The following is a 19,098-nucleotide window of genomic DNA, read 5'->3' as shown; positions in this document are numbered from 1 at the left end:
CTCTTTAAAATCTGTCACTTTTCTTGGTGTAAGTCTCTTCTGAATATTAAGGGTTTTCTAAAGTCAGAGGTTACTGAGGTAACCCAGTGATTATAATTGATAATATATTAAAGAAAAACATTTATTATTCTAGCCAGAAGCTCTGATTATAGAATTTAATAAGAGGAGTGTTTCTTCTGGCTTCAGAAGTTCTTATTCAGTATTCCCAAAGTATAGTATCAGGCTTCCAGTTTTTTAGAAAACAAAGCATCCTGTTCACTTTTGAATTTTAAGTTTAAAAAAAAAGTCAACTTATTTTTACATTTCTAAAAATTCTAAAATTCCTATAATCATTATAACCTATTATAATATTATTTTCCAGGTACATGGTAAAGCATAAATCCCACTTGAGATTCTGAATTTTACTTGGTTTCCCTTTTTCTGGAGATCTGGATTAAGAAGCATGGATATACCTTGACCTAAAGACTGAGACTCAAGCTTTATGAATTTATCAAGAACTTACAAATGAAGAAGGTCACAGATCCATCTTTTATAAGACCTTATTTGATGCTTTATGCTTCAAAGGGATGATGCTTGTCATCCATATAAGCAAACTTTTTGGCTTACAACTATTTTTTTAATATTAGCCTTCTAGTCTGTAACGGAAATTGTATATTTTGATAGAAGTTTTTTCTCCATTGGTTAAATTAGCATTACTTAAAATTTGTTTCTTTAGAAAATAAATGCAGGTTATAAATGTGTGTATATTTAGAGGTTATAAGGCTCTCTAAGCCATCTTCTGATTTTTCATTGCTCTATAATTCCTTTTATTGAAAATAGTATGCTATGAATGGTATCAAATTTTAGTCTCTGGAACTTCCAAAACTAGCAAAGGGATGTGACTATTTTGAATGAATCAGAATGTCAACCTGTATGTATACTATACCTATACTTATTCTTTATTTAAAAAAGAATAATGAAAAATCAAGAACAATTCTTCAGCTTTGGTTGAACTGTTCGGCCTTTTCAAGACTTCTTTACTTACAATGAATACATTGAATGAATGTACATTCTTCTTTCTCACTGACTTTGGTGATTTTAAAACTTAGAATGATATATTTCTATCTGTGCTATCTTTCCACTTGAAAAATCTCAGAAGACAAATTAAAAACATGATAGGCTGTAGTACTTTTTGTTTTGGGAGCCAGAGTATGTTTGGGGGAAAGAAATGTATTAGTCCTACTACAATGTAACTTTAACTTTCTTATCTTTCTCATAAGTTCACCTTTGAATCTTACTTTGTATGTATGGTATAGGTTTTGAGTCTTCTGTTTGTAGGCATGTTGATCTTGGAGTTCTTATCTTCCATTATCCCTAAATATTGATAACTCTCCCAGACACCAAAGAACACATTTGCTTAATTAAGTGTCTGAACAGAAACAAGATAAAAACACTGGTATTTTTATGTGCGTATTCAATATCGTATAAAATATAAAACCTATATTTTAACTTAGTAAAATATTTTACTACTTCTCTAGAGTGTTGCATCCAAGGTACAATGAATGAGCATTTTCCTTGAGTCTTGATTTCACCTTTTATTACTTAAAAGCAACTGGAACCTCTACTCCCCTAAAGAGTTTTCGCCATTAGGATTGTTGCTGATTGTTCATCTTGTGTCATTTTTTTCTCCATTTTTTCCCCAGTGATCTCTCTTAGATGAACATTTTTTTAGTAAACATTTAGCTCCTTCTTATGTTATGCTGACATTACCTAGCTTCATTTTGAAATTTAATGCTATCATAAGAATGAGAAGCACTTATTTATTTTTAAAGTAATCACAAAAGTCCATACCAATAGTGGATAGAAAAAAGTATTTATTCATGTGAAATTCACTATGTTCTTAAGAAAAGCAGTCAGCATTTTAAATTATTAGATTATAGGATATTTATAAGGTTTGAACAGATTCTACCCCCTTCCTTTCTGTGCACCTCTCTTCTTGAAAACAAAAGAACTCAAATTTGTTCACTTTAGACTTTCTCATCATATAAACTGTTTTCAAAATGAATTAATGTATTGTATAAACTTTCTCCATGATGAAATCGTCAAAGACTAGAATCTGTACTATTTTAATGTAAGATTACTTGTTAAGACTACTACAAGTGGACGAGAACTACCTTTCTATAAAAATTTTTAGTATTTATACTTATGTCATATATGAAATTTACTTGATACAGAGTGTGGTTAAAATTGGGAACATCTACTTTAAACAGGGTTTATTTTTCTATCTTGAATTTGCCTTATGTATATTCAAAGGCTTCTGGAAATACTGTAAAGGAACATTAGGAAAAGTACAAATATGCTATGCTGTATGTATTTTAAAATCAAACCCTTAGTATGTACTTAATTTTCTTTTTCTTTTTTCAGCAGTTCAGTCCCTCATTTAGGTCCATGTAATTAATGTAATAGTCATTAATTCCAAAACAGTTTTTTTTCAGCCAGTCATTATTCGTTATCTCATGACTCCCAAGTCCTACAGCAGCACCTATCACTGTGCCTTGCACATAGTAGGCATTCAGTAAATATTTATATGCATGAATTAATGAACTTTTCAGTGTGACTGATTTATTACAAAAAGTTCTTTGACTAGGTCTTGGAGTTTGAAAATACAGAAATACAGGGAATGAAGAGGTACACATAGATGTTTAATGGAAATGAGGTATACATTAATGACCTTGACTTTACCATAAGTTACTGTTAACTGGAGACACCCTTGCTTGTCCCATTGGTAAAAGAAAACTCCCATTTCTTTATTCATAGGACACTTTTCTGAGTCAGGTAACATTAAGAAACTTGTAGGTTTCAGTCAGTTAATTGTTCAACCTTGACTGCACGTTAGAATCACTTGGGGGACCTTTTAAATATTTATTGCCTGATTCCTGATTCTGATTTAATTTGTGCTGAGACCTGATCATCAGTATCTTTAAAAAGTTGTTTAGGTAATTTCATGTTCAGAAAGGATTGAGAATCACTGATTTAATTTGTTGTTGAAAACAATGCCAGTATTAAATGTCGTATTTCCTCATCTCCCGCCTTCCCTCCCTCCCTCCCTTCCATCCTTCCTTCTCTCCGTTCTGCCCTCCCTCCTTCTCTCCCTTCTTTCCTTCTCCCTGCTTTCCTTCTTTCGTTCTTTCTTTCCTGCTTTTACTTTTCCTCTTGGTGGCCACCCTTTGCACTAGACTGACCCCCTTATTGATGGTATTGGCCTGTAGTTCCACATAACAAATTCAAGTCTTATTTATTTAATATAGGAGTATTTTGCTGTTTAATATTTAAACAATGTTTAATATATTGCATTATAAACTAGTATTATAGTTTATGATTTGTTTCCCATGTGTCCTTATCCTTATTTTTTTTTTAACAGCAGCATGATAACAATCCATACAGAAATAACTAGTTCATAATGAGGAAAATTTCATAATAATTTTTAAGGTAGAAGAACGTAAAGGATTAATTTCTTATCTGCCATGCAGAATTAGTTTGCTTATGAAAGGAAAGAGGCATACTTTTTAATTGGTCTGCACAGAAAAGTAAATTATTCATTTAAATAAAATTCATTATCAAACATTGAAGGAAATATTTTTCCAAAATAAAAATTTTTGTGACTCCTAACAAAGTTAAAGTGATACATTGTTCTTTTTTGGAGGGTGGGGAGGGAGTATTTAGTTTCCATATTTCTTACTATATAACAATTCCATTTTATTGGTATTAACAGTAGAAAATGATGATAGGATACACATTATGTGGCCAGAAATAAAATGCCACTTTGTCAGATAACAATTATCTGAGTCTTAGTTGTTGAACTAATTAGTTTATAAAACTTTTTGAGACCAACAGTGTATTTTATAAACATTATGAAAGCTGACCAAAATTAAAACATGAAAAATAAATTTGATTACATGAGCCTTAAATATTACTTGACTGAATTTTTATTCACTTGGATTTGATAGTCAACTGGTTACCCTAACCATAGTAAATTAACTTTAGAAATAAAAAAGTAAAAATCACTGAATTTGACTTAAGAACTGGATTAGGAATTTTGAAATGTCATGTCCTGTATGTTCTGGCCTATCCATTGCCACATTTGGCTGTATAGTGATGCCAGCATGGTTTCTATCTGTATATGTTGGAATGATAACCAAGGAAAAATTGGAAATGTATAATAGGTGTATAAAAATTACATTTAGTAAATGCATAATATGCAGTAATACTTTCAGGTCATTCATCTTTTGGGGCTTATATGTATTATTTTAGGTAGTGTTTATTAGACTGATCTTGAGAGTTATATATAAGTGTATGCCATTTAAATGAGTAAAGCTAAGGAGATTCATTTTATTGCCAAAATTCAAAAAGTGAAGTGATGCTATGTCAAATTTAGGTAGGTGATGTATCTCTCTGAGAGTTTTGTTTGCTACTGAATTCCATTTCTATCCAGTTTAAGTTTGCTAAAAGCTACTTAACCTCCAAGTTTGGTTATATAGTGCTTTATATATAATGTAGTTCATTTACATGGTATAGGGACTATAAATGATTGTTTACCCCCAGTTTGTATATTTCTCATTCAAAGTGGGTTCTTCAGTGGAACTTAAATTTAGGCCCTGTGACCTGATTAAATGTTCTACTCATTCTTACTCCATTTCAGTGGATTTTTAAGTTTCAACTTGTAAATAAGTTTTGGGTATATTCCAACCCCCACTTCTGCCCTAGTCTTCATCCTTCCAACCAAAAACACATTCAACCAAGAATACAGAAACTGTATTGTGGTGTAGGATATGGACGATGACAGTCTTTTCAAAAAGGGATTTATGAGATTTTTCAGGCATTGTATTTGTTTTGAAAATAAACGTAATGGAAGTTTTCACTTTGAAAACTAAAGAGTTAAGTACATTTACAGTCTTCTGTTAATGTGTTAAATGATGGAGAGAATCACAATTCTTCCTAAAAGTAACAAGCTACATGCTCTAATGAGCTTAGTTTGGTTATTGTCCAACTTACCAAGTCCTTATTGTTAGAATGTTATTTACCAGCATACACTCTTAATTCTATTATCTTTCAGCAGTTTGGGCACCCTGATTTTAACATTTTGTAGTTTGAAAACAAACTGCACTCCGCATATAATCAAATCATTAACAACATCATGGTATTATTGGTGGTGCCAGTAATAATGTTTAACTCTTTTGCAACGAAATTCCTTTAATGAAGTGTTTAATGGGCCCTATTCAAACTTAATTTCCATTCAGTTCATAAGTGCCTACTAAATATGTATTTTATCCTGCTCTTCTGTTCATTTGATCATCTGCTTTTAGATAGATGAGCATTCACATAACTAAAATAGATACAGCAGGAGTTGTAAATGCTGTTGGATTTTTTTAAGGCTCAAAGGTGCTAGTATATAAGAGCACATTGCCAAATAAGCTTTTTTTCTTCTCATTTTCTAAAACAGTTTCCATTTATTTTTAATTAATGATCAGTGTTTATGGTGAGTTGGAAAACATCCTCTTAATTTCCTTCAGTGACCATAAAAAAAAACATTAAAAAAGCAGCTCTAGAGAAGGCTATGGTGTTGAGTCTGTCATAATTATTTGTAGATACTTTATCATAGAACTGTAGTTTATAATTCACTGTCATCTAGAGAATATTGATTTATATTACATGACTAATGTAAATAGGGCTCAGGCCACATAAGACCGAAGACATCAGAGGTTTAGTTAATCACATTTGAATATTTTATTGCGCTGTGATTGATTTGCCAAAAAAAAATCCAAATGGAAACACATTGGGTTATACAGCATTGACTATGATAAAATATGATAATGTATACTCACAGAACTTGCCTTCATGGAGTTTAACATGTTAAAAATGTAAATATGGTAATGGCATCAATTTCTCTTTTTAAAATTGTTAAATAATGATGTGTTTTTCTTTAAAATGGAATAGTTTGAAATTTTATCAAGTTGGTGTATGTAATGGTTGGGGAAGATCAAATGGGCTTGCTCATGGCATATTCAATCATGACATAACTAATGTTTATGGTCATTTTGACTGTAAAGCAGTTTTAAAGTATTTGTATTTTTATTTACATGTTTTTATTTCATAATGCACCGCTGAGTACAAAAAAGGAAGTGTAAGGGTTACTGATGATGAAATAAAGTGAGGGTGTTAATGTAGATTAAAGCAAGTTGATGTAGGAATTTGAGGAGAAGGAAGAAATTATATGGGAACTCACAACTCCATGGGGGAAAAAAATACATAGTAAGAATTGGGCAGTGATGTATCTTTTGGGGGATTGGTCATAAATTTAAATGAAACGAGGCAAACTGTGGTGTGATTTTTTTTTTTTCCAGCAGCATTTAGGTACTTGATTCCAGGTGTAGAAAAAGCAAATAGATTTTTAACTTTTGATAGAAGTAGAAACAGACCAGGGAGGTGAAGATATTCACAAAGGTGGTGATTATAGTACCAGAACATGGAATCTAAGCTCTTCAAGGGATAAATGATGGAGAGGAAGTGGTGGATTGTATGAAAGTGGTGCTGACCCACGAACTGAAACCTTCAGTGAAATGAAGCTAAAAGTGAGCCTAAAAGACAAGAAGGTGAGAAGATTGGGTGTGTGAAATCAGGATTTCAGATGTGATCTGATATTGATGAGGAAAAGTCAAAACCTTGGAAGTGACTGAGATAGAAGAAGGGCTCTTTGAGGTGGGGAGTCAAAGATCTGAGGCCATGATTACTCATGTGAATGTTGAAATAACTGAGAACTACAAGAAATAAAGGTGGCAGGGAAGATAGCCACAGGCTAGTGACTCAACTTGATAGCAACAGGAAAATTCTAACTAGATAGCATGAACTTTAAAGGATCCATGCTCAAAACAAAAATCTTTGGCTTTGTTATCAAGAGATGAGTGAACCTACATTTAGATATTTTTAGATTTTTTTTAAAGGTATGGATCATCATTTCAATGCCCCCCTCTAACGTGCTTTTTTAAATAAAATTCTGTACTTGTTCCATTAGGACAGATTATGAGGGCTTTTACTATACTAAGTGTAAATCCTCCTTTTTGACAATAATAGCCTTTCTACCTTCTCTGAGTCTCGTTTTCTCCAATTTGCTCCCACATCAGGCTAGTTCTTGTATTCTTTGCCTCTTCTGTAGCCCAATAATAACTGGAAGTGGGAAAAAGTCTTTGTTGGAAGACCTGAGCACTGCTCTGTTCTGAGGTTTCATAATGAGCCCAAACTGAGGTCTCTCCTAGTTGTATGTGCATCTTACTACTAAGGGAGAACACCTTGAATGGTTCCCATAGTGGGTTCAGGGTGCTGGAAAAAAAGAATACTTGGAAATATGGGAAATTGAAAAGGGTTTTTCATTGACTTTTCTGTGGACATCTTATTTCCTCAGTTTGTTTTGTTCTAGATTTTGGATGAGAATTCTTAAAATGTTGCAAGCTTTTTCCCCCCTATACTGGGATGGGCTAGATGTTATTTTGAGCCTAATCTAAATCTTACCTGAATCTCTTTCTTTCTTTGGTTCCCTTGTTAGCATGAAGTGGTATATATTTTCTTGTTTGGTGGCTGATGGCTTTATGGCTTTTCCTTTTTTCTCAATCCCCTACCAATTCTTTAGCTGTTAAGTATGATCGAGCTATGATCCCACTTGACTTCACTGTCTTCACCCAGAAGTGACCTTACCTATTTTTGGTGGAGGAAACAGAAGCCATGGACTTCTTAGTACTTTATCTCACAAACTTGTGTGCATATAATAAGCATCCTTTCTTTCATTCCTCCTATTACAGTGATTTAAATGTCCTGTCACCCATCAAGGACTTGTCTATTCATATGTTCTCCTACAGCCTTCCCCGCTGTCATGAGTATTGCTGTGTTACAGTTTTCCCTCTAGCTTGTGTCTTCATCCTGTCACCCTCTACTTATACCTTTCCACCCACATTTAAACTGGGTTGCACCTTACATCTGAAACAGGGTTCTACGGAGTATGTGAGTGCCTCCCAAAGATCTGTGGGCTTAGATTTATCACAGGTGTGGTACTAGGAAGACTACCTTCAGAGTACCTGCTGAGCTGCTGCGTGGTAGGCTCTCAGTTCCTGTTTGTATGGGTACTGGCATCTTTCTGGCTAATATATCCTTAGCCCACAGAAGCAGAGAGAACTGGCTTGCTTGTATTGCTCACAGGTTTATTGCCACTTGTACTGTCCCACAGTTTGACTTGTGCAAAAGGGCAAATGAGTAGACAAAGGAAAATAGTAAAGAAGTCTACAGAAAAATAGGAGGACATTCAGAAGTGGGTGGTGGTGAAAAAGAATTGCTGGTGGAGATGGATAACAGCTTTAATTTTGAGAAAGCACATGAGGAAGTTCAATCAGTGTGAAATAAACTTTCTATAAATTAAAACAACAAAAACCCAATGCATTAAATGTAGTAGAAAAAGAGGGAAATGGCCACTCCTGAGGACCGAATTAGAGGCCTGGATGGAATATGTGCAGTAGTAGTTACCTCTAGAAACGCAAGGCCCAAAGACCTGAAGATTGTAATAAAAATGAAAACACCTTGAAGAAAAGTTTGGATATTTAATGTGAATAAGTAAAGAACCGTAAGGAAGAAAGAAAGGAAACAGACTTAGGAAAACAGTTCATAGATACTAGAGGAAAATTTCCCTGGTTTGAAAGAGCTCTCATTCTGGAGGCCCCCTGTAACATGGAGGGAAGGGGGAGGACACTTAGGCAGACATTTCATTCAAATATTTATGGTCTACTTCATGTCAATGATAATACTATTTTAGTCACTGGAAGTCAGGGTAAACAATTTTGAGCCATGCCCTCATTGAATAGGAAGAGGTAGATAATAAAATGAATGTGTCAGATGTGAATAAGTGATAGAGAAAAAAGTGAAGTAGAGTGACTAGATAGTGCTGGGATAAGGCAGAGGCAAGATACAGTGTTTTATTGGGTGGTTGGAGGCAAGGTGATATTTGAACAGCAATTTGAAGGAAGTGAGGGAGCCAACCTCGTAAATACCTGTGGCGAAAATAAGGAACAAGAAGTTTAAAAGTCCTAAGATCGTGAGTCCACCTGGGTGGCTCAGTTGGTTAAGTGTCCGACTTAGCTCAGGTCATGATCTCGTGGTTCCTGAGTTTGAGCCTGCATTGGGCTCTGTGCTGACAGCTCAGAGCCTGGAGTCTGCTTCCCATTCTGTGTTTTCCTCTGTCTCTGCCCCTCCTGCCTTGAGCTCACACTCTCGCTCTCTCAAAAATAAATAAACATTAAATTTTTTTAAAAAAAATCCTAAGGTAGTATCATATCTGCAACTCAGAGACTGGCAAGGAGGCCACTTGGGCAGAGATGAGGCAGCAAGAACAGTTAAGAGGTGAGTGCAGAGTAGGAGCTGGGAACAAGATTATGTAGGACTTTGTAGGCTACTGTAAAGCTCTTAGCTTTTATTCATTGGTACATAGGGGAAGCATTGGAGAGTTTTTGAGCAGAAGAAGAGTGACCTCATTGTGACCTTAGGTTTTAAGAGGCATAATGCTCTTAGAGAATAGACTATGTGGTAGTAAAGGCAGAGGCTGGGAGATCAGATCATTGGATATTACAGTAATTTAGATAAATGATTAGGGCTTGGGCCAGTGTGGTTACTGGGGAGGAGTGACAAATGGTCAGATTCTGGAAATATTTTGCAAGTAGATGGATTGGGTGTGATGTGTGATAATAGAGCCAACAAAAAGGTTTTTTTGTTTTGGGTTTTTGCCTAAATAACTGGAAGGATGTAGTTTTCTGCTTACTGTGATAAGAAAGGTTATGTAAAGGTCATATTTGGGGATGGTATTAGCTAAGGGAAACTGGAGTTTTGAGGAATGTTGAGTTTGAGATGCTCATTAGACATGCAGGAAGAGATAATTCAAATTCTTTAATTTCAGGGTAAAGAGAGGACTTCATAAAGGAACAAAAAAAGAAAAACACATCTCCAGGCTTTAAAGAATGACTACAAATAAATGTTTCCCAAGTGAGACCATTTATCTTGAGGATATGCAAGGATCCAAAGAGTATATCTCCCAAGTAACCTCGGTTGAGGAACAGGGACATTAGAACTTTTAAGAACTTCAAACAAATGACGAATTAAAGATCTGTGTTCTGTGATAGAGTGGGAATTTGAAATGTTAAGTGGTAAGTAAGAGTTCCTCAAGTGGGAAAGACATACTACCTGGAAAATCTCACATCAGTAACTACAGATATTAAGCTATTTCAGCAAAGATGTGGGGGCTGAGCTGAGCAGGGAGTAAAGAGTGAGCACCCTAAATTTCTCATCCCCGATGAGAAAAATGATTTCATGGAAGATGACCAACACTTGTTCTTGCAACTAATCAGAAGTTCTATATTTTTGACAAATAGCTTTCTAAAACCTACTTAAAGCACTTTGGAGTATTTAGGGGGAAAAAAACAAACTTGTTTTAAGGTTTTGGAGATTTTTAAATAGGTCAGGAAATTATTTGCAAGTTGTGAAATTGTGAAGGTATGAACATTTTGATAGGTATATTTATGTTTTCAATGCAAAAGCACAAAATAAATATCTCCAATAACCATTTTTAAAATGTTATTTCCATAGCACAATTTTTTTCCAACAGTAATTACTTTCTTGTTCATTCACAGACTTCTGATCATCTGACTTCATAGTAATTTCTAACCTTGTTATTTAGCAAAGAGCTAACTTAGGTTTAAGAGGAAGGTCAACTCTCATTTTCTTGTTCCCACTTGGTTCCATTATTACTGTTATCTTTGTGTTTTTGTTTTGTTTTGTTTTTTCCCTCCCTCCTCAGAGATCTCTTTATGCCACTTTTCCATTTTGTAAAGTATCTATAAAGTGTTGTCTGTTTCATTATGCTGGATGAGGGAATGGGAACTTCATTGTCAGGTCTTTTTCTTCCCTCAGTTCACCTTGTACTGTGTACAGATAAAGTGAAGGCATCTGTGTCAATTCATATATTAACTATTAATAAAGCTTAACTTAAATGCAAATATATATTTATTGTCTTCTTCCTGCACCCAACTGAATCATCTTGCATGCACCCTGGAATGTGTTTGCCCTACTTTGCAGACCAATAGTGTGAAGTAAAAATGTTTCATACAGCATTTGTCAAACAGTGTTGTGTGTGGATCAGGAATGTTAGCATTCCAGTGAGGGTGAATCGTGTAACTGTTCAAATGCGAATTCCTTGACCTTTGTTTCAAATTTACTGAATGGGTTTTTGTGGGATAGAGACAGAGAATCCACATATATAACAAGATTCTCAAGTGATTCATGGATGTACTATTTTGAGAGTCAATGACTGAAAACCTGAAGCCAGATTATATTTTCAACCTCATCAAATGCTTCCCTCCCAAAAATTTAGGTCCAGATATACTGCCTTGCAGTCTTTCAACATGCCATCCATTTTCACAGCTCCATGCCTTAGTAAATGTCCCTTTCTCTGCCTGGAAAATGGGTTCTTACCTTTCAAGACATTCACACCTGTGAAATTCACATCTCTACTTACAAAATAACATATTTGTGTTTTTGTGATTTCTTCTGCTCATTACGAGCAGCATGAGGGATTTGCCATTGTTAGTATTATCCCATATGAGAAAAAAATCAGAACAAAGTTTATGTTCTTAAAACCAATTGAACAGAGATGTGTTTGCATCAGTCATCTATGTACTGATTAGGAATGGACAACCAGATCTTCATTTCCCATATATATGATGCTACAACTCACTTTAAAACCTTAAAGAAATCTACCTATGCAAGGATTATTACAGAGATTGTCTTGAAAGGAATGAAACACAATAATAGAAATCTATATGAAAGACTAAGCAAAGTTATACCAGTATCTAGTAAGGAGTAAGTATTCACATTTTTCTTATGTGTATTTATAGTACCAGTGCACTGTAATTAGTCATGTTTTAAGATTTTAGGGTTGACCAGTTATCAAGTTTACAATCTCGGCTCCAAATCCACCCTTCTTTGCCCTGCTTTGTAATGGCTGGAACTGGGCCCTGTACAGGTTTCTCCTGTACAGGCTGAATGTTAGGCTGTCACTGGAGGAACAATGTAAGGTCATAACAGGGGAAAGAGTGTCTTTTAATGATTCTGGTGGACTGTATTCAACTTGGCTGCCAGCAGATTAGCATGCAGAAGGTCGGGGGCACCCATTCAACAGCCTTCATGGGTCATCTGCAGCCTACATCTTCCTGAAAGTTACTCTGCTGGAAGACCCAGCTGTGGCCCACCCATAGTCTCCATGGACCCCACCACTTGGTGAGGTGCTCCAACTAGGCCAACACCACCCTCCAGCATGTTTCTTCCAAAGTCTATGTTCCTGTGTGAGCTAGGCCCTCTCCAATGAGTTCTGAATCTCACTGGAGTAGGGGTGGGGTGGCTCTTACAAGTTCTTACTTTCTTTTTTATTCTCCCACCACTATAGAGGGAGTAGTTTCTTTCTGCTTCTCTTATTTCTATATCCATTAGAATCTTTTTACACCACCTTTTATTAACAGTCTCTAAATTTTCTGAATCAAAATTACTGATGTGGTGGTTCCTATCTCCTGATTGGATTCTGACTAATACATGGGGTATGCTGCTCAAGAGAGATTACTTTGAGAGTGGGGGATAAACTACTTCCTAAAAGTTGTGTTGAATCAGGGAGAACATGTGTTAGAATTATGGTTTACATAAATATTTGAAGTCTCAAAACAGCAAATGAGAAAAACAATACTGTGATGAAGTAATTGTGTGGAAATGAGAGAACGATTTGGTAGAGTTTTGGTGGCTGACCTGATTGAAACCATGCTGATGGACATGGGAAACTTTAGATCAATAAATATTAATTTATTCACATGTCACAAAGAAAAATACAAAAGGAGGTAATTACTGTGTCCAGATTCCTGGGGACCTTCCAGAGCTATTTTGTACATAAATAGATGAATAAATAACCACATCTCTCAGTCTCTCTCCCCCTTTTTTTTTTTTTTTTTAACATATTTGGCATTCTTCTGTATCTTGCTTTGTTCACCTACAATATATCTTGGAAATTGTTGTATGTTTTTTCAGGTTTTTTTTTTCCTGTTTTATTCTTAATTTTTTTTTAAGTGAAGTAAACATCATATAGTGAATATGTTTCCTTTGAACCGGCTACATGCTATTTCACACTATGGCTATGCCAGCACTATGAAGGGACATCTGGGTTGAGTACAGTTCTCATTATACCATTATAAACAATGTTGCAGTAAACATCCATGTACATATTTATTTGTACATGTGTTTGTGTCTTGGATAAATTCCTAAAAGTGGCATCACTGGCTCAGAGGTCATGTTATTTTTTTTAACTTTTTATTTTGAAATAATTATAGATTCATGGAAAGTTACAAAACTACTACAGAGAGGTTCCAGGTGTCCCTCTCCCGATTTCTCCCAATGACATCATCTTATATAACTATAGTACAATATTAAAGCCAGGATATTAATATAGTCTACAAATCTTACTTACATTTCATCAGTTTTACATGCCCTCATTTGTGAATGTGTGTGTATGTTCTATGCAATTTTTTCACAAGTAGATTTGTGTAACCACCACCAAAGTCAATATGCAAAACTGTTCCATCAGCACAAAGATCTTTTGTGCTACACTTTTATAGCCACACCCACACTCCTCCCTTCACCACCACCCGGTTCCTACTCCTGGCAATCAACTAATCTGCTCTCCAGCTCTATAATTTTGTCATTTTGAGAATACAGTAGACCCTTCTTATCTGTGGTTTCACTTTCTGCAGGTTTCAGTTACCCATGGTCAACAGCTGTCTGGAGGGAGATGATCCTCTTTCTGACCTATTGTCAAGAGGTCAATAGTAGCCTAATGCTATGTCACAGTGCCTGTGTCATTCACTTCACTTCATCTCATCATGTAGACATTTTGTCATCTCCCATCATCACAAGAAAAGGAAGGGTGAGTACACTGCAATAGGATAGTTTGAAAGACTACATTCACATAACTTTTATTACAGTCTGTTGTTATAATTGTCCTATTTTATTATTATACTAACTAAATAATAGGTACCTACTTTAGTTGTTAATCTTTTACTGTCCCTAATTTATAAATAAACTTGATCATAGGTATGCGTGTATAGGGAAAAACAATATATATGTAGGGTTCGGTATTCCTGGTTTCAGGCATCTAACGGGGGTCTTGGACTGTATCCCATGCAGGTAAGGGAGAACTACTATATTCTATAAATGGAATTATACAACATGTAGCCCTTGAGATTGGCTTTTTTCACTTAGCATAATGCCCTTGAGTTCCATCCAACATTTGCATGTGCATAGTTGTTCCTTTTTATTTCTGAGTAGCGTTCAATGATACAGACGTACCACTATTTGGTTAACCATTCACCAGTTGAAGGGTGTTAGGTTGTTTCCATCATTTGGCTATGATGAATAAATTTTCTGTGAACACTCATGTACACATTTTCGTGTGTTTTCTTTCTTTGGGATAAGTGCCCAAGAATATGGTTGTTGGGTTGTGTGGTAAGTATATTTTAGTTTTTTAAAGAAACTGTCAAACTATTTTCCAGAATGATGGTACAATTCTACATTCTCACTAGCTGTGTATGAGAGACCCAGTGTCTCCACATCCTTGCCTGCATTCTATATTGTCATTATTTTTTTTTAAGAGTTTAGCTGTTTTAATAGGTGTGTAGTGATGTATCTTCATGGTTTTAATTAGAATGTCCCCAGTGGCCAATATTGTTGAACATATCTTCGGGTACTAATTTGCTGTCTGTATATTCTCTTTGGTGAAATGTCAAAATGTCTGCTTATCTCTTGCCCATTTTCTTTCTTTCTTTTTTTTTTTTTTTTTTTTTTTTACTTTTGAGTTTTGAGGGTTCTTTATACAGGCAATTCTCACTTTTCAAGTTCTGATATATGTGACTTTTTTTTCTTTTTTATTTGGAACAGTTCTTTTTTTCTTTTTTTTTTTTTTTTTTTTTTACCCCACCAGCTTTATTGAGATATAATTGACATATAACAGTGGGTAAGTCTAAAGTATACAGCATGATAATTTGATACATGTATATATTGTGAAATGTTTACTACAATAAGATTAGTTAACACATCCTTCACCTCACATAATTACTTTTTTGTTGTTGTTGTTATGGTGACATTTAAGATCTACAGTCCAAGCAAACTCACCCTACTGTACTAGATCCCCAGAACTAAATCTCACCTACTAAACTCACCCTACTGTACTAGATCCCCAGAACTTAATCTTCTTGAAGTTTATATGCTTTGACCAACATCTCATAATTTCTCTCACTGGCCAGTCAGTCCCTGGCAACCACCATTCTACTCTCTGCTTCTGTGAATTTGGCATCTTTAGATTCCTCATTTAAGTGAGATCAGATTAGCATAATGCCCTCAAGGTCCAGCCATGTCACAAAATGATAGGATTTCTTTTTATTTTATGGCTAAATAATATTCATATACCACATTCTTAGTCATTCATCCATTGATGGAAATGTCAGTTGTTTCTATGTCTTGGCTATTATGAATAATGCTGCAGTGGTAATGAGAGTACAGATGTCTCTTAGGGTTAGCGATTTGGTATCCTTTGGATATATACCCAGAGGTGGAATTCCTGGATCATATGGTAGTTCTATTTTTAACTTCTTGAGGAATCCCCATACTAGTGGATGCACCAATTTACCCTGTTCCCACCAAGAGTACACAAGGATTCCCTTTTCTCCATATTCTTACTCACACTTTATCTCTTGTCTTTTCGATGATAAGCATCCTAACAGGTGACACTGTGGTTTGGGTTTGTATTTTCCTGATGACTAGTAATGTTGAGCACCTGTTCATGTATCTGTTGACCATTTGTATGTTTTCTTTGGAAAAATGTTATTCAGATCTTTTGCCCATTTTTTATTGGATTATTATTTTTTTTATACTGGGTCATATGAGTTCTTTATATTTTTTGGATATTATTGCCCCTTAACAGATTTATTTGGCTTGGATATGTTTTCTCCCATTTGGTAGGTTGCCTGTTCATTTTGTTACACGTTTCTTTTGCTGTGCAGAAGTTTTTTTGGTTTTATGTAGCCCCATTTGTTGATTTTTTTGCTTTTGTTCCTTGTGTTTTTTGGTATTATATCTAAAACAATCATTTCTAAAATCAATGTCAAAGAGCTTTTTTCCTATGTTTTCGTCTAGGTGTTTTAAGGTTTTAGGTCTTACATGTAAGTCCTTAATCCATTTTGAGTTAATTTTTGTGAGTGGTTAAAGATAGGGGTTTATTTTCATTCTTTTGCATATGGATATCCAGTTTTTCCAGTACCATTTTTTGAAGAGAATATTTTTCCCTCTTGAGTATTCTTAGCTTCATTATCAAATATTAGTTACTTTATAAACATGGGATTATTTCTGGTTCCTGATTCTGTTTCATTGATCTGTGTGTCTGTATTTATGCCAGTACCACTGTTTTGGTTATCATTGTTTTGTAATATAGTTGGAAATCAGGAAATGTGTTGCTCCAACTTTGTTCTTTGTCAAGATTACTTAGTGTGTTTCAGGTTTTTTTGCAGTTCCATACAAATTTCAGTGTTTTTATTTTTTCTACTTTTGTAAAAAAAAATACCATTGGAATTATGAAAGAGGTTGCATTGCATCTATAGATGGCTTTGGGTAGTATGGACATTTTAATAATATTAACTCTGCTGATCCATGAACATTAAATGTCTTTACATTTATTTGTATCTTCTTTAATCTTTTTCATCTATATCTTAAAGTTTTCAGTGTATAGATCTTTTACTTCTATCTTTTACTGGTTAAAATTATTTCTAAGTATTTCATTGTATTTGATGCTATTTTAAATGGGATGGTTTTATTTCTTTTTCAGATAGTTTATTGCTAGTGTATAGAAACACACTGATTTTTTTTTTTTAATTCTGGTTAGTTAACAGATGGTGTAATATTAATTTCAGGTGTACAATATAGTGATTCAACACTTCCATACATTACCCCTTGCTCATCACAAGTGTACTTCTTAAAATTTTTTTTTTCAACGTTTATTTATTTTTGGGACAGAGAGAGACAGAGCATGAACAGGGGAGGGGCAGAGAGAGAGGGAGACAAGAATCGGAACAGGAAACAGGCTCCAGGCTCTGAGCCATCAGCCCAGAGCCCGACGCAGGGCTCGAACTCACGGACCGCGAGATTGTGACCTGGCTGAAGTTGGACGCTTAACCGACTGCGCCACCCAGGCGCCCCACAAGTGTACTTCTTAATCCCCATCACCTATTTAACCCATCTCCTTCCCATCCCCAGCCTCCCCTCTGGTAACCATCAGTTTGTTCTCTATAGTTAAGCATCTGTTTCTTGGTTTGCCTCTTTGTCTCTTTTTCCCTTTTCTCATTTGTTTCTTAAATTCCACACAAGAGTGAAATCATATGGTATTTGTCTTTTTCTGACTGACTTATTTCACTTAGCATAATACTCTCTAGCCCCATCCACATCATATCAAATGGCAAGATTTCATTCTTTTTTTGAGTCTGAGTAATGTCTTTTCCTACCAACATCAGTCCATAAAGTTTGGAAAAGGTGACTGCTTCTTCAAATGTGTGACACCTATGTAAGGCTAAAGGGATCATGAAGAATTAGGGAAACATGACACCACCATAGGAATATAGTAAACTTCCATTAACTGAGTACAAAGAAAAGGAGATACATGAATTGTCTGACAATCGTTCTAAAGATGCTCTGAAAGCTATAAGAGAACACACATAAACAACTCAATGATCAGGAAGACAATAGAAGAACAAGACGTTCAACAAAGAGATAGAAAACATAAAGAACTAAACAAAAATTTTGAGACTGAAGAATACAATGATTGTAATGAAGAATTCAATAGAGAGCTTCAACAACAGACTGGACCAAGTGGAAGAAAGAATCTGTAAACCCAAGGACAGATCATCTGAAATTATCCAACCAGAGGAGCAAAAAGAAAAAGACAGGAAGAGACACAGGATTATTGAAACATCATTAAAAGGAACAACCTACGCATTAGAGTCCCAGAAGAAGATAGGGAAGGGGGGCAGAAAACATATTTAAAGAAATAATGGCTTAGAACTTCCCAAAACTGGTGAAATATTTGCACATCCAAATTCAAGAAGTTAATAGGTTCCCTACAAATTCAACTCAAAGAGATCTTCTCCAAGACACACTATAACAAAACTGTCAGAAACCAAAGACAGAATCTTGAATGCAGCAAGAAGAAAGAAACTAGTCATTTACAAGGAACACCCATAAGACTATCAATGCATTTCTCAGCAGAAACCTGACAGGCTGGGAAAAAGTAGGATGATATATTCAAAGTGCTAAAAGAAAAACACTGCCAACAAAGAATACTTTATTTGATAGTTATCCTTTAGAAATGAAAAATAGATTAAAAAAAAAAAAGAAGTGAAAACAAGGTAAAGACTTTTCCAGAGAAACAAAACTGAGGGAGTTCATCAACACTAGACCTGCCTTATGCCTTACAAAAGATACTAAAAGGAATTCTTTAGGCTGAAATGAAAGGATGGTAACTAGAAACAGTAAAATATGAAAATGAAAATGTAAAACACACTGGTAAAGGTAAGCGCAAAGTCAAATTTGGAATACCCTAATACTGTGATGTGGTGATGTGTTAATCACTTAAGTGTAGTATAAAAATTAAAAGAAGTATAATATAATATCTTATATAAAATATCATATAATAATATATAAGATATAATATAACTATACATATATATTATATAATTATATATAAAATCAATTATATTATATATAGTTAATATAAATTACAATGAATATATGTTAATATAGTGAATATGAGTTAATATATTAAATACAGTTATAATGAATACACAATATAAAAAGATTTAAATTGTGACATCAAAAACAAAATGTGGGGGTGGTATAAAAGGGACAGAGTTTTTAATGCAATCATAGTTAAGATGTTATCAGCTCAAAATTGACTGTTAT

The 19,098-nt window shown here is 34.6% G+C and overlaps 1 protein-coding gene across 1 annotated transcript in view; it reads left to right on the top strand.

The window, feature by feature from the left end:
* CDC73 (cell division cycle 73) overlaps positions 1 to 11,060 on the top strand; it is a 137,457-nt gene extending 126,397 nt beyond the window's left edge. Inside the window, exon 17 of the mRNA XM_043568382.1 lies at positions 362 to 11,060. Coding sequence (XP_043424317.1) covers positions 362 to 398 — 37 coding nt within the window. The 3' untranslated portion in view covers positions 399 to 11,060. The remainder of the gene's footprint in view (positions 1 to 361) is intronic.
* The last annotated feature ends 8,038 nt before the right edge of the window (positions 11,061 to 19,098 follow it).

This window comes from Prionailurus bengalensis, chromosome E4 (genome assembly GCF_016509475.1).
Source record: "Prionailurus bengalensis isolate Pbe53 chromosome E4, Fcat_Pben_1.1_paternal_pri, whole genome shotgun sequence".
Taxonomy (NCBI): Eukaryota; Metazoa; Chordata; class Mammalia; order Carnivora; family Felidae; genus Prionailurus; species Prionailurus bengalensis.
This window is presented reverse-complemented; position numbering and strand designations above follow the sequence as displayed.